General features: G+C 40.4%; 1 protein-coding gene across 1 annotated transcript in view; it reads left to right on the forward strand.

The window, feature by feature from the left end:
* Positions 1 to 23,554, forward strand: part of DOCK4 (dedicator of cytokinesis 4) — a 480,421-nt gene that overhangs the window by 222,188 nt on the left and 234,679 nt on the right. Inside the window, exons 7-8 of the mRNA XM_027102161.1 lie at positions 4,464 to 4,548; positions 11,568 to 11,719. Coding sequence (XP_026957962.1) covers positions 4,464 to 4,548; positions 11,568 to 11,719 — 237 coding nt within the window. The remainder of the gene's footprint in view (positions 1 to 4,463; positions 4,549 to 11,567; positions 11,720 to 23,554) is intronic.

Genomic DNA, 23,554 nt, shown 5'->3' on the forward strand with positions numbered 1-23,554 from the left:
TCGGCTCCAGACCGCCGCGATAAAGCAGGTTCGGCTCCAGACCGCCGTGATAAAGCAGGTTCGGCTCCAGACCGCCGCGATAAAGCAGGTTCGGCTCCAGACCGCCGCAATAAAGCGGATATTGCAATAAAGCAAGTCACAAAATTTTTTGATTCCCCAGTGCATGTAAAAGTCATGTTTACACTGTACTATAGTCTATTAATGTGCAATGGCAATATGTATTAAAAATATACATATCTTAATTTAAAAATACTCTATTGCTAAAAAATGTCAAAACAATTAAGATAGTGACATCAAAGATCATGGATCAGAGATCCCCATAACAAATGTAATAATGAAAAAGTTTAAAATATTTTGAGAGTCACCAAAATGTGACACAGAGACATGAGGTGAACAAATGCTATTGGAAAAATGGCGCAAACAGGCGTGCTTGACACAGGGTTGCCACAAACCTTCAACTTGTAAAAAAAAGTAATATCTGCAAAGTGCAGTAAAAACAAGGTATGCCTATATCCTCTTTCCTTTGCTAGATAATCTTTCCTCAGCAATACTCACCTGGTGTCTTCTGATATCTTACGTTGTAGTGCAGTGGTCCTCTCTTGGGACGGGATGGAGAATGGGGAACAGACCCTATCAGAATCCCCTGATGAGGTATAGCAAGGGGGATTTATTAGTCTGCTCAGGCTGCCATAACAAAATACCACAGACTGGGTGGCTTAAACAACAGACATTTATTTTCTCATAATTCTGGAGGCTACTAGTCCGTGAGCAAGGTACCAGCAAATTCAGTTTCTGGTGAGTACTCTGTTGCTGACTTGCAGATGGCTGCCTTCTTACTGTGTCCATACAAGGACAATCTCTGAAGTCTCTTCTTCTTCTAAGGACACCAGTCCTGTTGGATTAGGGCCTCACTCAAATGACCTCACTTAACGTATATTATCTCCTTATAGTCCCTCTTTTCAAATATAGTCATATTGGGGTTAAGGCTTCAACATACAAATTTTGGGAGGACACAGTTCAGAAACTAACAGGGAGACATGGGCATTTTGAAAATGAATTACCGAGTTTGTGCTTTGAAAGTTCAACAAAAATTAGAGAATGGGAGTGTGATTTTTAAGTTTGTTAAAGAGAAACATAAGTGAAGAAAAGTGAGAAACTGTTTTAGTATCTAAAAGCCAAGTCCTACCGTCAAGAGGGCCACAGTCTTGTAATCTTAAAACCAACAATCCCTCAGGGTGGCTGGGGAAGTACCTGGCTTGAAGTATGTGCTGAATTAATAAGAGGTTTTTACTTATGAAACCTCTAATGAGGTTTTGGGGAGGTCACAGAATTTTAGGATTTTTTTTTTTTAACATCTTTATTGGGGTATAATTTACAGTGGTGTGTTAGTTTCTGCTTTATAACAAAGTGAATCAGTTATACATATACATATGTTCCCATATCTCTTCCATCTTGCGTCTCCCTCCCTCCCACCCTCCCTATCCCACCCCTCCAGGCGGTCACGAAGCACCGAGCCGATATCCCTGTGCCATGCGGCTGCTTCCCGCTAGCTATCTACCTTACGTTTGTTAGTGTGTATATGTCCATGACTCTCTCTCGCCCTGTCACAGCTCACCCTTCCCCCTCCCCATATCCTCAAGTCCGTTCTCCAGTAGGTCTGTGTCTTTATTCCTGTCTTACCCCTAGGTTCTTCATGACATTTTTTTTTTCTTAAATTCCATAAATATGTGTTAGCATACAGTATTTGTCTTTTTCTTTCTGACTTACTTCACTCTGTATGACAGACTCTGGGTCCACCCACCTCATTACAAATAGCTCAATTTCGTTTCTTTGTATGGCTGAGTAATATTCCATTGTATGTATGTGCCACATCTTCTTTATCCATTCATCCGATGATGGACACTTAGGTTGTTTCCATCTCCTGGCTATTGTAAATAGAGCTGCAATGAACATTTTGGTACATGGCTCTTTTTGAATTATGGTTTTCTCAGGGTATATGCCCAGTAGTGAGATTGCTGGGTCATATGGTAGTTCTATTTGTAGTTTTTTAAGGAACCTCCATACTGTTCTCCATAGTGGCTGAACCAATTCACATTCCCACCAGCAGTGCAAGAGTGTTCCCTTTTCTCCACACCCTCTCCAGCATTTATTGTTTCTAGATTTTTTGATGATGGCCATTCTGACCGGTGTGAGATGATATCTCATTGTAGTTTTGATTTGCATTTCTCTAATGATTAATGATGTTGAGCATTCTTTCATGTGTTTGTTGGCAGTCTGTATATCTTCTTTGGAGAAATGTCTATTTAGGTCTTCTGCCCATTTTTGGATTGGGTTGTTTGTGTTTTTGTTATTGAGCTGCATGAGCTGCTTGTAAATTTTGGACATTAATCCTTCATCAGTTGCTTCATTTGCAAATATTTTCTCCCATTCTGAGGGTTGTCTTTTGGTCTTGTTTATGGTTTCCTTTGCTGTGCAAAAGCTTTGCAGTTTCATTAGGTCCCATTTGTTTATTTTTGTTTTTATTTCCATTACTCTAGGAGGTGGGTCAGAAAGGATCTTGCTGTGATTTATGTCATAGAGTGTTCTGCCTATGTTTTCCTCTAAGAGTTTGATAGTTTCTGGCCTTACATTTAGGTCTTTAATCCATTTTGAGCTTATTTTTGTGTATGGTGTTAGGGAGTGATCTAATCTCATACTTTTACATGTATCTGTCCAGTTTTCCCAGCACCACTTATTGAAGAGGCTGTCCTTTCTCCACTGTACATTCCTGCCACCTTTATCAAAGATAACATGTCCATATGTGCGTGGGTTTATCTCTGGGCTTTCTATCCTGTTCCATTGATCTCTCTTTCTGTTTTTGTGCCAGTACCATACTGTCTTGATTACTGTAGCTTTGTAGTAGAGTCTGAAGTCAGGGAGCCTGATTCCTCCAGCTCCTTTTTTCGTCCTCAAGATTGCTTTGGCTATTCGGGGTCTTTTGTTTTTCCATACAAATTGCAAACTTTTTTGTTCTAGTTCTGTGAAAAATGCCAGTGGTAGTTTGATAGGGATTGCATTGAATCTATAGATTGCTTTGGGTAGTAGAGTCATTTTCACAATGTTGATTCTTCCAATCCAAGAACATGGTATATCTCTCCATCTATTTTAGGATGTTTTTAAAATACAAAAGTGAGAAGGCTTTGGTTGTATAATTGGAAATGCCATGCAGGAAGGCTTCCGTATTAGAGAGAGTAATGATGTGGAAGGGATGTAGAGCAAAATATCCTCAGAGAATTAAGTGTGAGACCCGGAGTGGGATAATTGAGGGGAGTCTCGTAGAGAGACATCATGAAGCCTTTGGGATAGTTGTGATGGTTACGGAGATGAGTAGAATTATACAGCCTTGACATCAGTGTAGTAAGGTGGATGCCTGGAGAGGAGTATGTTATCAAGGTCACTAGAGGGAAACTGGCAAGATTATAATTATTTTTCTCTGTCCATGGTAAGACATCACAAATCTGATACCATACTTGGTCCCACTGAGGCTGGATATAACGTTAGAATATTTCTTAGCATAGTAATTCACGTATCAGTCACAATGAAACCTGACGTAAGAGATTAGGCCATTTTTGCTACCCCAGGCGTAGACCTATGCTGTCCTAATTTCTGTCCCCTGCCTTTACTGAGTTTCTCCTAATGACTGACCCCAGAACTTGCTATGAATAAGGACCATGCACGTGTTGCCAGAGATTCCCATTATTAATGTGTTAGCTCTGGATATAACTAGGAATTTTGGTGCCAGGTCAAATCCTAAAGGCTACATTTCCCTCTCCTCAACTCTGTTTCTAGAACAAAATTATGTCTCTCTCTAGTTTCCACCCCAGTACAAGGAGGATGGGTTTCTGTGGTAATAGCTTGTAGGGTGCTAAAAGTTCCCCACCACAGAGTACCGAGGCCCCCAGTAGCAGGAGTGCTCCACCAAGAGTGCCAGCCGATTCCCACCCGACCCCATTTACTTGCCTTTGTCATCTTCTGTTTCTCAAGTTATGACCAGTGTTCAGCCTAGTCACTTACTCCAATCACAGTGAGAGGTTAATATAAGGTAAAAAATATGGGTGAGAGAAGCATGGGTGAGAGAATATGGGTGAGAGATATATCGAATGTTAGGGTGATACAGTAAAGATAATTATTTTTTTAATTTATTTTATTTTATTTTTTGGGGAGGGTACGCGGGCCTCTCACTGTTGTGGCCTCTCCCGTTGCGGAGCACAGGCTCTGGACGCGCAGGCTCAGTGGCCATGGCTCACAGGCCCAGCCGCTCCGTGGCATGTGGGATCTTCCTGGACCGGGGCATGAACCCGTGTCCCCTGCATTGGCAGGTGGACTTTCAACCACTGTGCCACCAGGGAAACCCAAAGATAATTATTTTTAATATATCCTATCAAGGTAACTCTTCCGCCAAATGTTTGCAATCTGTTTTCTAGACAACTGGGACTGGACCTGGTGCCTAGGAAAGAGTACGCGATGGTGGATCCAGAGGACATCAGCATTACTGAGCTCTACCGATTGGTAGGTATAGGAATCCTTGGCTCACAGCCTCACTGCTAATTTTGTGGTTTCCATGACACTCTTCATACTTGCTTGATTTTGTAAGAACAGGATGTTCCCGGTTTAATTTGGAGCAAGTAAAGAGAATTGAGAGCTGAGGTGACCATGCCTCAAGTACAAAACTGAGATAATTTACCCACCTCAGAATGCCCTGACGTTCCTACTGAGCCCTCAATGCCCAGGCACTAGGAAGTAAAGACAAAGAAGTTTTAAGTTTTATTTTGTAAATCTTTGTACTTTGCCTAGTCTAGTGAAATCTTTGTATTTTGCCTAGTCTAGTGGAATGGTTACAAGTCATACATATTTATCTGTTCTGTTTCAGGATATTGTTGTGACTAATGGTTTCCAGTTAGTGCTCACCAATATGTTAGCTCCCCTCCCTGCCCTGCTATCACTGTATGCACAGACTCCTGAAAGTATCCCTTCCTTGGTCTCCAAATGCTAGACTTATCCCCCACCTCTCCCAAACCCCAAGCCATCCCTAAGTGCTGAAACTTGTTAATAATCCTGAGATATTTGGTCATCTTGCCCATTGTGGCCTCACCCATGACTTGAGTTTTTTGTCTAGTTACATGGTAGGTTGAAGTTCAGTTACTTACTTGGCATCTAGGTTCCCCAAATCTGGTCCCATCTGCCTTGTTTTTTTTTTTTGGCTGCGTTGGTTTTTCGTTTCTGTGCGCGGGCTTTCTCTAGTTGCGGTGAGCGGGGGCTACTCTTCGTTGCGGTGTGTGGGCTTCTCGTTGCGGTGCTCTTGTTGCAGAGCACGGGCTCTAGGCACATGGGCTTCAGTAGTTGCAACACGTGGGCTCAGTAGTTGTGACTCACAGGCTCTAGAATGCAGGCTCGGTAGTTGTGGAACACAGGCTTAGTAGCTCCGCAGCATGTGGGATCATCCCGAACCTCTAGAGTGCAGGCTCGGTAGTTGTGGTGCATGGGCTTAGTAGCTCCGCAGCATGTGGGATCTTCCCGAACCAGGGCTTGAACCTGTGTCCCCTGCATTGGCAGGCGGATTCTCAACCACTGCCCCACCAGGGAAGTCCCTAGCCTCGTATTCTTTATTTTTCTTTGCGGTACACAGGCCTCTCGTTGTGGCCTCTCCTGTTGCGGAGCACAGGCTCCGGACGCGCAGGCTCAGTGGCCATGGCTCACGGACCCAGCCGCTCTGCGGCATGTGGGATCTTCCCAGACCGGAGCACAAACCCGTGTCCCCTGCATCGGCAGGCGGACTCTCAACCACTGCGCCACCAGGGAAGCCCCTGTAGCCTCGTATTCTTAATATTTGTATAAAGTTTTACCTAATCTCTAGATACTCACTGAGCTATTTTAAAACCTCAAATCAAAGAAGCCAGTATCCCAGGCGTTTCTTTGCTTTGCTCTAGTTACCACTGCATCTTACCCCACGTTCCAAGGAGGAGTGACTGTGGAAAATAGCTGACTCCTTTTTGGAACATCCTACCTCTCTGGGGATAGCTTCCCAAGCTTAGAGTATTCTTCATAGAATTGCAGATTATTCTTCACCTGAAATTATCTGAAAAACGTGGTGGAAAAAATCATCAGTAAACCCATCAGGCGTATGTCTGATTTGAGAAAGCAGTTCTTAATAACACTTTCAGTTTTCCCCTTCATCATCAATCTGTTCAGATTATCTACAGCTCATTATTTCCGTTGGAATAAATTCCGTTTCTGTGGAGAATTTCCTTTGCTTTACGTTGAGCTTCTTGAGGGTGATGTTTCATGCCGCACCCCTCTGTGGCATCAGTGCTAAGCAGGGTATCAGGCCCAGAGCAAAAACACAGTTGAAGGTTGGTTGGAGGGAGGAGGGCAGAGATGGAGGAAGGGCACACAAGGAGAATATTCGCAGTAAAAGTCACCACTAACTCTTAGCTTATGTAACAAACAAAATCTCTAGAATTGATTTGTCAGCAACATCCTCTAATGGGACATTTTTATTATAGTTTATTTAACTGTTGGGCATCAGATTTTGTCTCTCACTTTTGTTTTAATCTCTCACTCAATTTGAAGTTTCTTCAGAGTGGGCACCGTGTCCTATATTGATACTTCCTCTGTTATGTCCAACATAATCTCGTTCAGTGATTTGCACTTAATAAGCAATCACTTAATGATTTTGATGTTACTACGGTATTATGAGAAGACTATGGGCATAGATCCAAAACACTAGGTTTAAATTTCATCTCTTCCTTCCACCAGCTCTCTGATCTTGGACTTACTGCTAAATCTTTCAGAGCTTCAGTTTCTTAGTCTATTAAATGGAAAAATAATTCTAACCATGTTTGTTAGGAAGGTTAAATAAGAAATGCATGTAAAATGCCTTTCCTTGACAGACAGTGTTTGCAAAGCACCTAAGCATTCAGTCAGTTTTCATTCCTTTGTCATCTTTATTTCATCCTCATTAAGGAGGTAAGATGGCAAGAATAATGGCAGCCTTATGTGCTAAATCTTAAGATTAGATTTGGCTGTGTTCAATGAAATAAGTAAATAATAGAAGCTTAGACATGATGGAAATTATTTCTCCTTTACAGTATGCAAGCCCAGAGGCAGGAAGTCCTGGGCTTGTTTGTGGTTTCATGGTGTCAGAGCAAAAAAGGCTCCATCATCAAGGATACTTCAAAGTACACCATAGCTGCAAGAACTCTAGCCATGACCTTGCTCTCCAGCTTTAAGAAGGAGAAAGATTTCTCTCAGTTGACTCAACTATTTTAATGAGCCTTCCTGGAACTACCACACAATACTTGCACTCACATTTCATTGGCCATATTTAGCTAGGGATGTCAAATATTTGAGAAGCAACTAACAGTGTCTGTCACAAATATGTTTTATTTTCCCAAGTTTGATTTTGTATGCATGTGATTTTATCTCTCTTCTTTTTACTTAAAGTCATATATAGGATGGGAAATTTATTTCATCTCTTTGAACATTCCGATTTGTTAGTTGTGGCTGTTGGGAGTGTTATATTGATAAGATTCTGGGGTCTCTTCCAGGCTGTGATCGATTAGCAATGACTGCCATTGGAGGGGGTTTTTCATATTTTATAGCTCAGAACCTAGTCCACAGTCTTCATTTGACAGATGAGGAAAATAAAACATTGTAATTTTACATGAAATTGTAATTTCTCCTCCATAGTGATTGCATTTTACTGCTTCTAAAGCAAAGACAATAGCCCAAGAGAACCCCAAATGATTATAAGCTTCAGAAGGACATGTTTTTTCTTTAAGGCAGCTTCAAGTTCCTATTTATGTCCTGGCCCAGCGTAATCAGGTTCTCTGTAGCACTGGCCCTTTTCTCTATGCAACCTAAACGTGACTGATTGTATTGACTTTGCCGGGGGAGTTGGCAGGCACCACCACCAATCCCTTATGGCGAAGGTGGGAGTGGGGTGGTGATTTATTGTCACTCCTAGATCAAGGATCATGGCATGGAGGTAAAATGCCCCAACACAGGATGCTGGATTAATTGTTGCCACTTCTCTTTCTTTACTATGTCTTCTCCCCGTGATATTTGAAACACAGGTGTTTGCATCTTACACACTCCCTACTGCATCATTAGGAAAAAAATGTCTTGTTTTGGGTTTTTGATAGTCCTGTTAGCAGATCTTTCTCACCTGATTTTGTTCATCTAAGCAGTAAAATGCGCTAAACCTCACCGTGTTGACATACGTCCCGTTGGAACATACGGTTTACTGCCAACAACCAGAGCTCAATCCTTCTGTAGTAAAGAGGACTTTATTGGCTGGGTTCTCTGGTTGTTTGGGCATGAGCAGTATCTTTTTAGGAACCTTTCTTGGTTTTAATAAGATCAGGTTAGCTGCTTGCTTTGTGATACTTAGTGGGTAGGCCAGTGGTTCTCCAACAGAGAACAGGGTACATTTGGCAATGTCCGGAGACATTTTTGGTTGTCACAATTGGGGATGGTGGGGAGTGGGGAGAGGTACTACTGGTATCTGGAGAGTAGATGCCAGAAAAAGACGTTAAACATCCTACTAAGCCCAGGACAGCCCCACGACAGAGAAATTACCAGCCCAAATTGTCAGTAGTGCTGAAGGTGCGAACACTGGTGTGGACCATTCACCCAGTAATTAATTCATTAGTGAGGGTTAATGATTTGTATCACTTTAATAAATCTTCGGAATGCATCTGTTTCTTTTCCTAATCAAAAGTCTAGTTAAACTGTGAGCACATGTAGAGTCACTGCTAGGTGCCTTTGTAACCATAAATTATTTCAGAGATGGATTTTTGTCTATGTGTTATAACTACCAAATCATAGTTCTTGAAGTGTGGACACACCTTTTAAATTTTGCTACTGCAATAATATATTCACAGAGAGATTTTTTAGCAGTTCCCAAAAGTAGTGAATTACCAAAAGATAAACAAGACATCCTTAACCTATGTAAGTTCAAATCTGTCTCAGGCATGGAAGGATGGTGGGTGAGGAAGAGAGGAGATTTCAGCGCCATTTGTGAGGGCCCATGTCACACGTACAAAGGGTAGAATTAAGTGGGCTTATTACTAGCATGCGTGCAAAGACCAAGGCAGTAATTATACAAGGATGCAACAATACGTTTTTCACTCTTCTAGGATTTGCATCTCTCTGCACATGATTTCAATCAGTGATTCTCAGCCCTCATTGCACATTAGAATCACCTGGGGAGCTTTTAAAACTACCACTGTCCAGACCCCCATCCCCTAGAAATTCTAATTTAATTGTTCTGGGATGGGACCTGGGCATAAGTATTTTTTAAAAGCTCTCTTGGTGATTCTAAAGTGCAGCCAAGGTTGAGAACCACTGATCTAGATAGATTGGATTCTTTGCAGGAATAAGGGAGCTAATTTTTCTCCTCAGTTTTTAGTGAATGTCATGAATGATGCTGGGAACTTTGCACTGTTTGAAGTAAAGACCAGACATCTCTTTGAGGTCTGTTCTATTCATAATGTTTTTATATCTGTTTTTTCAGCTCTAGCCTTTAGTAGTTATTCATTTCTCCATAGCAGTTTGCGCATTGTTACCCTGAACTTTTAAGTAAATCAGTAAATAAGTTAGCAACTTCAGAAAATAAAAAGCTTGAGAAGTTAAAGAGATGTAGTTTTATGAATGCATTATGTTTCCTTTGCCCTGTTATAAAGGATTTTTAAAGCCCAAAATAGAGCAACCCTCATAGAAAAAAAAGAATTATGCTTTTTTTCTAGTTAGAATATTTCTCTGCAGAAAGCCTTTTCTAGTAATTATGGCCAACACATACCACAATGCTGAGGTCAACTTTAAAAGAAAATGCACTTACTCTTCATTTTCACAGAGGCGTGTCCAGTGTACCTGCTGAGTATACAATAATTATAGATGCACTTGGTTAATTGCATTTTTTTAGCTGTCTACTTTTCAAGTGGTTCAATTTAAAAAATAAAAGCATGAAAAACTTCTGGTGATTTTATGCTGCTGCATCTATAATTGTACATGGCATTTCTTTGCATTCAAATCTTAGTCATTAGTTACTGAACTATACTTAGAAACATAAAAAGATGGCTGATGTAGACATAGAGTTCTGTACCTTAACCTCGACAAAGGATATGACTCCTTTGGAGTTAATCCCTGAGCTATTAATATATTTTTTTAATTGTCAAGTGATCCACAACAAGTAGCCTCTTTAGTAGTCTGTGTTATGAAAGCAATACTCTTACACATTCTTAGCACCTGTTCTGTTAATTCACAGCCTTTCTGTATGTTTTCCCTGTGCTCTTACCCTGAGTCAGTTCTGCTCACACTGTGGTCCAAGAACTAGCTGGACCGTGAACTGTTTGTAAGTGGCCCAAGTACAAAAATGGCGAGTAAACGTTTAGAAACCTTTATAACATTTTGACATTGCCATGGCATTTTTATGATATTTTATGAAAATATCAATCTGCTGTAGGTTAGGCAGAAAAACCAACCTGGTCCTTCACTGCAGGTAGTTTGAGAAGTACTGTCCTAGATGGTTCATAATTCCCGCTCACTCTTTCGCTCTCAGCTAAAGTGTCATTTTCCCAAGAAACCTTCTCTGACTGCCCAGACACAAGTCAAATTCTCCATTCATCAGAGCTGCAGTTTTCTATCCGTTTGTGGGAAAATTTTGTTGATGTCTGCTCCCCCTAGTAGAAAAGCTCTATGAAGGCAGGATGTTTCTGTGTTTACGCATCATTGCATTCCCAGTGCTGGGCTCATAATAGATATGTAACAAGTATATGTTGACTAAATGATCATTCTCATGTTCTCCTCACCCCTGGAACCATGGGTGATTCCTTTCCTTCCTCAACTTGTGGGAACTCTTACTTCCGGTCCCACCTCCCAAGTATAGCCTAGGCTAGCTGTATTAAGGACGGAAATAAGAGATGGACACAGACTCTGTTCCTGCCTTTAGACCCCTCACTGGCTTTCTTAGGTCTGCTTCCCTGTATCTCCGCAGCAAGTTAGAAACATTTTCTTGCTCTAGTGATTGAATATCATTTGATATTGCCCGCCTCTGAAAACTACCACAAGTTTGAAATTTAGTATGCTTTAAAAGAATTTTTAATTATGAGAAATGTGAAGTCATAGCTACGTTGTTCAGCGAAATGATCAGCTAGATACAATTTAGTCTGATTTTTAAAAGATGGTTAATAATTTGTTCTCACCCTGGGAGTTGACGAGTGACCGATAGCATCCTTTGAACTTCACGCTGCCTGAATCTACTCAGTGAGTTGATATCATTTTAACATTAATGATTAAGAAACAAATCTTAAAGCAGGGTTCCTTGATGGTCTGCAAACTTCAGTTTTTTATTTTAGTGGTTGGGAGAAAATTTGGAATTTAACATCCAACTAGATACCAAATACACAACAACAACAACAACAAAAAGCACAGGACATCATAATCACACCATAGCTAACTAGCTTGTTGGGTTCCATTATTTAATTCGGTCCATGCTGATCATGTTTTTTTGGGGGGGTGTCATTCAGATGGAGCATCGACATCGGAAGAAAGATACCCCAGTGCAGGCCAGCAGTCATCACCTCTTTGTGCAGATGAAAAGCCTCATGTGTTCCAACCTGGGAGAGGAGCTTGAGGTCATCTTTTCACTCTTTGACAGTAAAGAGAATCGACCAATCAGGTAACTGCATGTGGAGATATGACTTGAACTTCTTAATGTTGGAATTGTGGATGTTTGCAACTGGCAGGCTTCAAGATATATGACCTTGTACATTTTTCCTCTATCAGCCTGTTTTCTCATCTGTAGAACTCTGTGAATTTCTAAGCTGCCTAACTTCTGGGCGTTTCCCCGAAAATTAGATGAAATGATGCATGCAAACGTTTTTTGAAAAACTCAAAAGGGCTGTGGAACCATAATTATTATTAAATGAAAGTATGTCATTGATATCAGGTCTGTTATTGGAGTTATTTTGTATTGATAATGCAAGGAGGACATAATATCTCTAAAATCTGAAGTTTGTTTGCTTATCAAGTTCAATACATTGTATTTTTCAAATTTTCAGTAAGCAATTATATTATTCTTACCCTGTCTGCATCAAATGATATTGAGAGACAACTAAATACTTGGAAACCTTCCCATGAGAGTTTCAGAGCTGGGAAATAATAAACAATTTTCACCTTCATTTTTCTTCTTTCTCTGTCTTACCTGTTGTAGTTCTCTTATGGCAAGTTTTCAAAATTTAGGAGAAGCTTACAATGGACGTTTTGGTTGTTATCCAAAGGTCTCAACTTTTTTTGAGACTTCTTTTATGTTTAAAATTTTTTAAGTCTTAAAGTTGAGCACAATCCACACCATCTTTTACATTAAAATTTTCAAATTTGAATTTGGAATTAAAATTGTACCACAACTTACACATAATGACCCAATTGTACCACACTTTAAAGAAATAATACTTACTAAAATAAATGTTGACAATTTTAAGCAACAATGAGCCACATATATTGTTTTGTAAATATAAAATAATCTTGGAGTATTTTCTGGTAAAAAAAAAATCTTTTTCTAGGAAATATGTGTGAAGTTTATTTTTAGTGCATTTATAGCCATAAAATCTTTGGTGAATTAACTTATATGTTATTCATTACCTACTAGAAAGTATACTTTCTATTTCTTGACAGTGGACTATGTCCATAGAATTTTTTAATTTTTAAAATTTTATTTATTTTTGGCTGCATTGGGTCTTCGTTGCTGTGCGCGGGCTTTCTCTGGTTGCAGCGAGCGGGGGCTACTCTTCGTTGCAGTGCGCGGGCTTCTCTTGTTGCAGAGCACAAGCTCTAGGCGCTCAGGCTTCAGTAGTTGTGGCACGTGGGCTCAGTAGTTGTGGTTCGTGGGCTCCAGAGCGCAGGCTCAGTAGTTGTGGAGCACGGGCTTAGTTGCTCTGCGGCATGTGGGATCTTCCCGGACCAGGGCTCGAACCCATGTGCCCTGCTTTGGCCGGTGGATTCTTAACCACTGCGCCACCAGGGAAGTCCTGTGTTCATAGAATTTAAAGGTGGTGGTTTTGTGCAGCAAGGACAGGGTTTATGAGGTGTGGAAATAACAATGGTAATTCAGTTTCAAAATCGACTTTATATACTGTTGGAGAAAATGAATCAGTGAGTTAAAAAACCCTTCCCCCTTCCCAAATCAACACCACTAAAAAGGGAAGATAAAGGCCTGAGAAAAGGATTCAAGTTACAGCTTAGCACTGGCTTTAGACATGTGAAAGATTATTTAGAGGTAATGCCTGCTTACATATTGAAGTGTGTGTTAGAAAGCTTGGTTTCCAGGTAGTGTAGTTTAACCAAAGTCTTCATAACATTGTATAATGTATGGTCTCTAAAATATTTAACAAGCTATTGTTTGTTATGGATTGTAACAGGGAGAAATGAGGTCACTCTTTTGCTCATTCCTGTTCAGCTAAAGTTTTTGAGGAATATACATTCCCCTTTGCCACTCAAATTGCATTTATGTAGGATTAATATTAGCTGGTCTTTCAGTTTTGTCTTGTTACAAACATTTTCAGATTTTCTAAAATGTTCTTTTAGGTTTTGATCGACAGAATTCCCTTTCTTTTATTCCTACTTACTTGGTGAAAGTAGGAAAATAACCTGGCTACAGAAACCCTAAAATATTGTTTTTGTGGTCCCTAGGTTCAGGCCGGGAGCTGGGCCTTTTACCTGCTCTGGATGTGGTTGGGCTGCCTTACATGCCTGCCTCCCTCCTCTGCCCTCCCTTCTTTCCCCTCCTGGTTTTTTCCCCTCCACCCTCTCCCCCTCCCCTCTTGCTTCCCCGCTCCCTCCCATCTCCCTTTCCCTCTGTCGCACACACCTGATACAGAATGACCCTAGGAGAAATCAAGCCTGAATTTCTCTCCCCTGCTTCTACTCACTGAGTTTGGCCATCGGCTCTCACCTCCCAAACTCATAATCACTATAAAGGTGATTGACAAAAGAATGAGTAAGAGTGAAAACACCTGCTTACTAGGTGTTTGGAACCATCTGAGATTTCTTTTCTTGACTCTCTGAGGCCTCAGATAGCACAGCGATTATTCTTTTAGGGAGTGTTCAAAACCTTGCTATGAGTAGCTCGGATTCACGCTGCACAGGGTGGTGTCACCATTACCTTTTGAAGAGGCCTTAGGATGCACAGATCTGAGGACTGGGCTTGAGTCTTGTCTCTGCAGTTGACTGCTGCTGCCCTGATCCTTTCACCTACCTCTGTCTTTTCCTTCATCTTGAAACTGGTGACAAGTCTCGCTTCCCTCACTGCTTCTGGCGTAGCTGATGAGTGTAAAGTATTCGCATCTTCACAGAAAAAGGTATTATAAATGCAAGATACGATGTTTGAGGCATTGTTGTGTTTCTTCTTATGTGCAACAATGAATGCAGTGTGGGATGTGGGGGTATTTTAAAATCAACTCGTATTACTTTTTTAAACTTCTTATTTTAGAAAATTTCAGATGTATAAAAAAGTAAAATAGTATCATGAAGCTTCGTGGACCTGCCACCAGTGACAAGAGTGATTGACTCAGGGCTGATCTTGTTTTAACCACATCCCTTTCTAGTCCTCCTCTTTGCCCCCAGCTTATGGGAGGCAAATCCCAGACATCAAATTTTCATATGTAAATATTACGGGGTGTACCTATCTGTTAAAAAAAAAAGAAGGGCTTCCCTGGTGGCGCAGTGGTTGAGAGTCCACCTGCCAATGCAGGGGACACGGGTTCGTGCCCCGGTTTGGGAAGATCCCACATGCCGCGGAGCAGCTGGGCCCGTGAGCCATGGCCGCTGAGCCTGCGCGTCCGGAACCTGTGCTCCGCGATGGGAGAGGCCACGACAGTGAGAGGCCTAAGTACTGCAAAAAAAAAAAGGTGCTCTAAAGAAATTGCCACCTACAAAATAAATATTCCCTTAACATCATCAGTTATCCATTTCCAGTCTATTCAGAGTTCTGCTGTTGACTGACGTATATTGTTTTACAGATTCCAAATTTGGAATTTACGTGATCCAAATAAAGTCCATCCATTGCATGGCTGATAAGTTTGCCAGTCACTTTGCAGCTGTATTTTCCCTTTCCCTCTCCCTCTTAAATTCCTTATAATTTATTTGTTGAAGAGAATGGATAATTTGATTTTTTTATTTCTTTTTCAGCATTCAAAGTCCAATCCAAACCATAAAATTTACTAGGCAAAAGATGGTATAGTTCAGGGAATGCGTTTGTTGTTAAATAGAATCATTAGTGCTGTAATTTACAGAAAATAAAATACAATCTAAGTGTAATCTTTATGGTGTTGCCCTGACCATTAATCACAGGAAATTACCTTGTCCAGGTACAAGTGGAGGGGCCAACATGTACAAACCCTGTAGAAGTTTGATTAGGAAAGATAGATGTTTATTCCTCTCACAAGGCAGACAACTGGCTAGGACTTTTTCGTTTAACTTACCTCCTCTAAGAAGCAAACAGCCAGGATTTTATTGAGCACTAATTACCTGCCAGACTCTGTTCTAAATGCTTTAAATATATTATCAGCACTGATTGTATAGGTGAGGAAGCAAGGCACAGAAAGGTTAGGGAACTTGCCTAAGTTTACAAACTGGCAAGAGGCAAAGCACAGAGTTGCAAGCCAGTGATCTGGCCCCAGAGTTTGCCCTGTGAACACCCTCTTCCTGCGTTGGCCTCAGCCACGTTCCTCCTCAAGGGCTTCAATATTTGTCTGAACATTTCCATCATTGAGCAGGATTTTATTGCCCAGAGAGAGCTCTTCAGAGACTGATAGCCCTAATAATAAGTTGTTATAAATTATTGATAGTGATAACACTGAAACTAATATAGGGCCTCAGAAATATCCTATGCTATAGAAATTGGTTTTTCAAATTGAGTCCTTCTCAAGATACTTTAAGAATAGCAAAAAAGCATCAACTCTTACTGTGTGCCAGTGATCAGAATCTTAGATTCAGTACCTGGAGATGTCAAATGCAAAAGGAGTCAACACATGAAAATTACCCCCTCTAGTTCACTGTGTGGAGAAATGAAGCACATGGTATTTCCTCAGTACCAGGAAGCGTACGTTTTCTGACAGAGACTTAAAACAATTAGTCATTGATGTTGAGCTGTGTTTAGAAAGCCCATTAATATTATTCGAAACAGCTTCTGCCTGAAGGTGACCTAGAATATTAAGCCTCTGATGCATGTTTCAGACACCTGTTACTGTACCAGAAAGATTCAGGCATATTCTGACAGCATCTTGCTAACATACACCTACCCTGTACTTCTTTTCCTTTTTTCCTTCCTCATGTGTTCATGTAACAGCATCTGCCCAGACAGAGCCCCTGGCAGGTACAGCTACTTTGGACTCAATTATCATCAGAAATAACATACGTTAGTTTATTTGAGTGAGCTTTGCACACTCTTTGACATGATTTCTCACCATAAAAGGTAATTTCTTAGTTAAAAAAAATGTTTGCCAAATTAAGTTTTATATGAGTAAAACATTTTTAGAGAGCATCTCTCTGGTTGAAAGTTTATAATTTCTCCAAGCTGTAAAGGTATAGCCAGAAGAGTCAGGGAATCATTTCCCTAGATAGCATCTGTAATTTCATTTTATTCAGTTCTATTCAGTTTAATAAATATTAACTTATTTATCCCTTGTAACAACCTTACGAGGTAGGTAATATTAATACAGTCTTTGCTTGGTATCCGTGGGGAATTGGTTCAGGACCTCCCTCAGGTACCAAAATCCACAGATACTCAAGTTCCTTACATAAAATGGCATAGTATTTGCATATAACATGCACACATCCTCCCATATACTTTTAATCATCTCTAAATTACTTATAATACCTAATAAAATATAAATACTATTTAAATAGTTGCTTTTTGAAACTTTCTGGAATATGTTTTCCTGAATTTTTTCTATCTGCAGTTGATTGACTCTGCGGATGCAGTACCTACAGATACGGAAGGCTGACTATATCCCCATTTTTTATAGATGGGGAAAGTGAGGCACAGAGCGATTAATAACTTGCCCAAGGCCACACAGCTGGTATATAGTGGAGTTGTATTTTAACATGCAGTCTGATCAGGCATCACTGTCCTTAATCACTTTTCTATACCCATTCTCATAAACTTCGATATTAATAGTAATCTGTTTTCTTCCGCAACCAATTTTTTACTCACCAGTGTATAGCAAGGGGTCTGTTGAGGGTTTTTCCTTTTGTTTTGTTTTTTTAAGAAACTGAAGTGGAAGAGGCTTGAGCTTATTAAGAATTGACAGGAAGGATCCAGTAACCTGGGAGAGGTTACACTCATGGGAGAGGGGAGGTCATTGCTGGATCAAGGTCCCTTAGAAGACATCAGGAAACAACCTTGAAATTGCAGGTGGGAAGATGAGCCAAGGACTGGAGAAAGGGCGAAAGGGCAGAGAGTGGATGTGCACAAACTGGGGTATAGGACTGGGAATATCAGGGGAGAGGGGATTTGTATAAAGAAATCAAACCACAGGTTTGGTTCCAGACAACTGAAATAAAGTGAGTATCACGATAAAGCAAGTCACAGGAATTTTTTGGTTTCCTGGTGCATACAAAAGTTATGTTTACACTATACTATAGTCTTTGTGTCTGAAAAAAAAAATGCATATCTTAATCAAAAAATACTTTATTGTTGGGCTTCCCTGGTGGCGCAGTGGTTGAGAGTCCACCTGCCAAAGCAGGGGACACGGGTTCGTGCCCCGGTCCGGGAAGATCCCACATGCCGCGGAGCGGCTGGATCCGTGAGCCATGGCCGTTGAGCCTGCGCGTCCAGAGCCTGTGCTCCGCAATGGGAGAGGCCACAACACTGAGAGGCCTGCGTACCGCAAAAAAACAAAACAAACAAAACAAAACTTTATTGCTAAAAAATGCTAACCATCATTTGATCCCTCATCTTTTTTGCTGGTGGAGTGTCTTGCCACCAGCAAGACATATTGATGGTGCTGACTGATGAGGGTGGTTGTCACTGAAGGCTGGGGTGGCTGTGACAGTTTCTTCAACTAAGACATCAGTGAAATTTGCTGCATCAGTTGACTCTTTTTTTCCATGAACGATCTCTCTGTAGCATGCAATGCTGTTTGATAGCATTTTACCCACAGCAGAACTTCTTTCAAAAATGGGAGTCAGTCCTCTTAAACCCTGCCTTATCAACTAAGTTCATATAATATTATAGATCCTTTGTTGTCATTTCAGCCATCTTCACAGCATCTTCACCAGGAGTAGATTTCATCTCAAGAAACCAATTTCATTGCTCATCCTTAAGAAGCCACTTCTCATCCTTTCGAGGTTAAATATGAGATTGCAGCCATTCAGTCACATCTTCAGTCTCCACTTCTAATTCCAGTTCTCTTGCTGTGTCTACCACATCTACAGTTACTTCCTCCACTGAAGTCTTGAGCTCCTCAAACTCATCCATGAGGGTTGGAATCAACTTCTTCCAAACTCCTGTTAATGTTATTTAGACATCTTCCCATGAAGCACAAGTGTTTTCTTAATGGCATCTTGAACGATGAATCCTTTCAGAGGCTTTCAATTGAGTTTGCCCAGATCCACAAGAGGAATCACTATCTATGGCAGCTATAGCCTTACAAATTGTATTTCTTAAATAGTAAGACTTGAAAGTCGAAATGACTCCTTGATCCATGAGCTGCAGAATGGATGTTGTGTTAGCAGGCATGAAAACAGCATGAGTCTTGTTGTACCTCTCCATCGGAGATCTTAGGTGACCAGGTACATTGTCAATGAACAGTAATATTTTAAAAGGAATCTCTTTTTCCAGGATACTAGGTCTCAACAGTGGCCTTAAAATATTCAGTAAACCGTATTGTAAACAGATATGATGTCATCCAGGCTTTGTTGTATCATTTATGGAGCATAGGCATAGTAGATTTAGCATCATTCTTAAAGGCCCTACAATTTTCAGAATGGTAGACAAGCATTGGCTTCAACTTAAATGCAGTCACCAGCTGCATTAGCCTCAAATAGGAGAGTCAACCTGTCCTTTGAAGTTTTGAAGCCAGGCACTGACTTCTCCTCTCCAGCTATGAAAGTCCTAGATGGCATCTTCTTAGGATATAAGGCTGTTGTGTCTACCTTGAAAATCTGTTGTTTGGTGTGGCCACCTTCATGGATTATCTTAGCTAGATCTTCTGGATAACTTGTTGCGGCTTCTACATCAGCACTTGCTGCTTCACCTGGCACTTTGATGTTATGGAGACGGCTTCTTGCCTTAAACCCCATGAACCAACCTCCGCTAGCTTCAAACATTTCTTCTGCAACTTTCTCACCCCTCTCAGCCTTCAGAGAATTGATAAGAGTTAGGGCCTTTCTCTGGATCTGACTTTGGCTGAAGGGAATGTTGTGGCTGGTTTGATCTCTCTCCAGACCACTAAAATTTTCTCCATATCATCCATAAAGCTGTTTTGCTCTACCTTTCATGTGTTCACTGGAGTAGCACTTTTCATTTCCTTCAAGAACTTTCCCTTTGTGCAGTCACAACTTGGCTAACTGCTGTGAGAGGCCTAGCTTTCAGCCTGTCTCAGCTTTCCACATACCTTCCTCATGAAGCTTAATCGTTTCTAGCTTTTGAGTTAAAGTGAGAAACATGCGGCTCTTCCTTTCATTTGAATGCTTGGAGGCCATTGTAGGGTTATGAATTGTCCTTATTTCAGTATTATTGTATCTCAGAGAACAGGGAGGCCTTAGGAGAGGGAGAGAGATGAGGAACATCTCATGATGGTGGAGCAGTCAGATCATACACCCAACTTGTATGGGCGCAGTTCGAGATGCCCCAAAAGAATTGCAGTGGTAACATCAGAGATCACCGATCATGGGTCACTATGACAAATATAATAATAATGAAAAGGTCTGAAATATTGCTAGAATTACGAAAACCTGACACAGAGACCTGAAATGAGCAAATGTTGGAAAACGGGCGCCGATAGACTTGCTCTTCACAGGTTTGTCACAGACCTTCAATTTGTAAAAAATGCAATATCTGTGAAGTGCCATAAAGCGAAGCACAATCAGATGAGGTCTGCTTGTACTTAGCATCATATGCTACAAATGTTTCTCTCAGCTTGCATTTAAAATTGGATGTTGTACTATTTGGTGATAGAAATAGTCGTAGCGTTTATGTTTTTCATAGTCTGTGCAGCTGTGGATGTGTGTATTCTTATCTTTCCTGTGTTGACATATTAATATGTCAGTTAATCTACAATAGAGTATAAGTTACATGGGCCAATGAAAATGACATAGTCCACTTGTTGACTATTTCCCTTACAACTTTCAGTACTTTGGTTAGTGCTATATTCTAAGTTTCAGGACTGATCTGTTATCGTATTTCATTCTCATCAGAGGATGTATTTAATAGGACCTAAGTTCCACCAGTGAGCCCTCAGCCTAGTATAGGGCTGCTTATATACGTGTAAGCTGTTGGCATGGGCTTTTATTTGAGAAAATAGCACAGAGTAGTACTTCTCTAAAAAGTCTTATCCTGGTGATTAAATACAAAAAGGCTTTTCATAGTAATTAAGTTCAGATAAAGTTGACTTTCTTGCTGGTACCTTATTCACATACTTGACTGAAGTTATGTGCTTCTTCTATCATCACACAGTTAAACTCTCCATTTTCATTAAATGCTTCATTTCCATATAAATTTTATATTGCCTAAAATTACCTTCTTTTTTAGTATATTCCAGTTCTGTCATTTACGAAAAAGTAGTGAATATTATTGGTGAGGCACAGATATTTTTTTTTATATGAACTCTTTCTGGACTATATCTGAATTTCTCTCCATCCTCAAGACTCAGATCTTGTATCTTGTGCAGATACCACTCTATAGTATGTAAGTGGCCAGGCTCTAGAGTCAGAGGATCTGCCATTGCCATTCAGTAACTACATCAGCCTGGGCAAATTAATTCATGTCTCTTACGTCTGTAATTTATCTGCTAAAAGAGGATAATAATAGTACTTCTCTCATGGGATTATTTGAGGATTACATGAGATAATGCATATACTTTTTAGTCTAATGCTTGACACCGGGTCATTGGTCAGTAATTATAAGCTATGATGATGATGATTAAAAACGGGAACTGTACTTTAACATAACCAGAAATGATATGTGGTGTTTGGTCTTGAATTCTTAAAGAAATCATACAGTCTAAGGAATTATTATTAATTTTTAAGGTATGTGTTATTATAGTTATATAAGATTTAGAGAGACTAGTAAACAGGTCGAATGGCATCAAGGATATGATTTGCTTTAAAATACTTCAGCAACAGGAAAAAAAAGAGAGAAAAACAAAGAAAGAGCAAAGGGATAGGCGGAGCAGTGTGACAGAATTGAATGGTTGTGAATTCCTTGTGACAGGCCTGTGGGTGTTTGCTTTACCTTTTAGCCTATAGTATGTATGGTTAATGAATTACCTCCTTAAAATTATCAATGTTTTATGCATGTGGGCAGGAAAGCCATGAGGGCAGGCATTTTTTTCAATCTCTTCGAAAGAAGACGGGTTTATTAATCTGGTCTAGTCACTAGCCCCATACATGGTTTGGATTCCATTCTGCCTTGAATAATAATCCTGGGTTCCTTTGAACTGACAATGATATTTTTGGGAATGTTTTTGGCAGAACTTAACAGGAATGTTTTCTGAAGGTCTAGGGCATTCAGTATTATAATAACACATATATTACAATAGTATTATCTTTAAACCATAAGCTTTGACTCATATATAAAACAAAATAGGCAACTTTTAGAGGATTAATGTTCTGTGAGAGGGAATACCTTATATGCTTAAGCAAAATCCTGTGTCTGTATAAGGACCAGCTTCCCCAAAACTCTGAATTAATAAAGGTTTGTCCTAAAAAACAAGATCCTACTGTATAACACAGGGAACTGTATTCAATATCCTGTGATAAACCATAATGAAAAAGAATGTATATATGTATAACTGAGTCACTTTGATGTACAGCAGAAATTAACACAACATTATAACTCAACTCAACTATACTTAAATAAATTTTTTAAAAAATAATTTAAAAAACGTAGAGATTTGTTCTCCCAAAGGTGAGGAAACCACTCACCACTCCCTTGTTCATTCATTCACACATCACACAGTGCACAGGAGTAACAGTTGTGTGCGAGCAGCGTGAGGCCCTGCTGGAGACCCAAAGGTGACTCCTGGAGCAGATGGCAGAAGGGATCCAGGACACATGTGAAGGCAGCTATTTCGAGAAGGAGGAAGGTCCCTTCTTCTACTAATGTGGGAGGGAGGGAGGGAGGGCGCTGAAATGGGTGTAAGATATTGAAATGGAAAACAGGGACTGGGTCTGTGGCCTTGATCTTTTATAAGGAAAGTGGGGAAACAAGATGAGCTGCTGCTGGAGAGCAAAAGAGAAAATGAAAGGGAGTTCAGGGCTGAAAGTGAGTTGCAGGAACAAGGTCAGCAGCCTTTGAGCAAAAATGTGATAGGAAGTGAGTTAGTGATGAAAAATGGAACTGCTGAGTGCAGGACGGGACCTCCAAAGAGAGACATCTGAAATTGGTGGTGAATCCTGGCTCCCCAGTTAGACAGCTTTTGCCAGGTGTGCTCAGAAAAGAGGTATCAGGTGGTAGAGTTGGAGTCTGACACATCACAGTTGGAAAAAACTGAGACTGGGAATCTAGCAGGAGGAGGAGAATTAAAGACATTACAACGGTAGCTTCCCTTTGGTCTCTTCAGAGGCTGATGTGATCTAATTGCCTTTCATTTTTAAGAGGAAATTAAAGAATTAGGGCTTCTTTTGAAAAGACTTAGTTACTGGGAAACTTTTTAAAGACCTTACAGAAGGGAGCTGTTGGTGAGAGTAGTTATTTAGCCCACTCTTGGAAAAAATGCTAATATTTTTGTGTCTATATTATAGTACATAACACAGTTAAGGGAGCACATATGATTCTTTAATCCTCTGAGCACTGTGCTAGAATTTCTCATTTCATACCTCATTTACAACTTATTATAGTGTGATCACACAAATTCAGTCTCTATATTTTTACATAAATTAGGAGCATTTGTTGTTTTGAATGTAGAAAGATAGTTGGCGTAAATCTCTTTTTACAGTTTTATGTTATAAAATTAACTCAAAATTATAACCTCTCCAAAGTACAGCAATAATGGAGGGGAAAATGTCTGACTGGCCATGCATGCAGGGAGCACAACTCTATTTGAGAACAGAAATAGAAGAAGGCATTCAGAGGTCCTCCTTGGACTGTGGCAATATCAACAATTCCATGTGGCCCAGAGTGCTTCCTGCTGTGTGTAGACATGCTGGCACAGAGTTCCCTGTGGGTGTCTGTACATCACTGACCCACAGTGACCTTCCCTCAGGCTTCCTCTTTAAAGGCATGAGTGCTTTCCACTCTCCCCCTTCTTTGCCATCATTTGATTCTTCTAGCAGGTGCATGAAAATTGGGATT

The sequence above is a fragment of the Aethalodelphis obliquidens genome, unplaced genomic scaffold (assembly GCF_003676395.1).
Source record: "Aethalodelphis obliquidens isolate GAN/ISIS:26980383/991018 unplaced genomic scaffold, ASM367639v1 scaffold5, whole genome shotgun sequence".
Taxonomy (NCBI): Eukaryota; Metazoa; Chordata; class Mammalia; order Artiodactyla; family Delphinidae; genus Aethalodelphis; species Aethalodelphis obliquidens.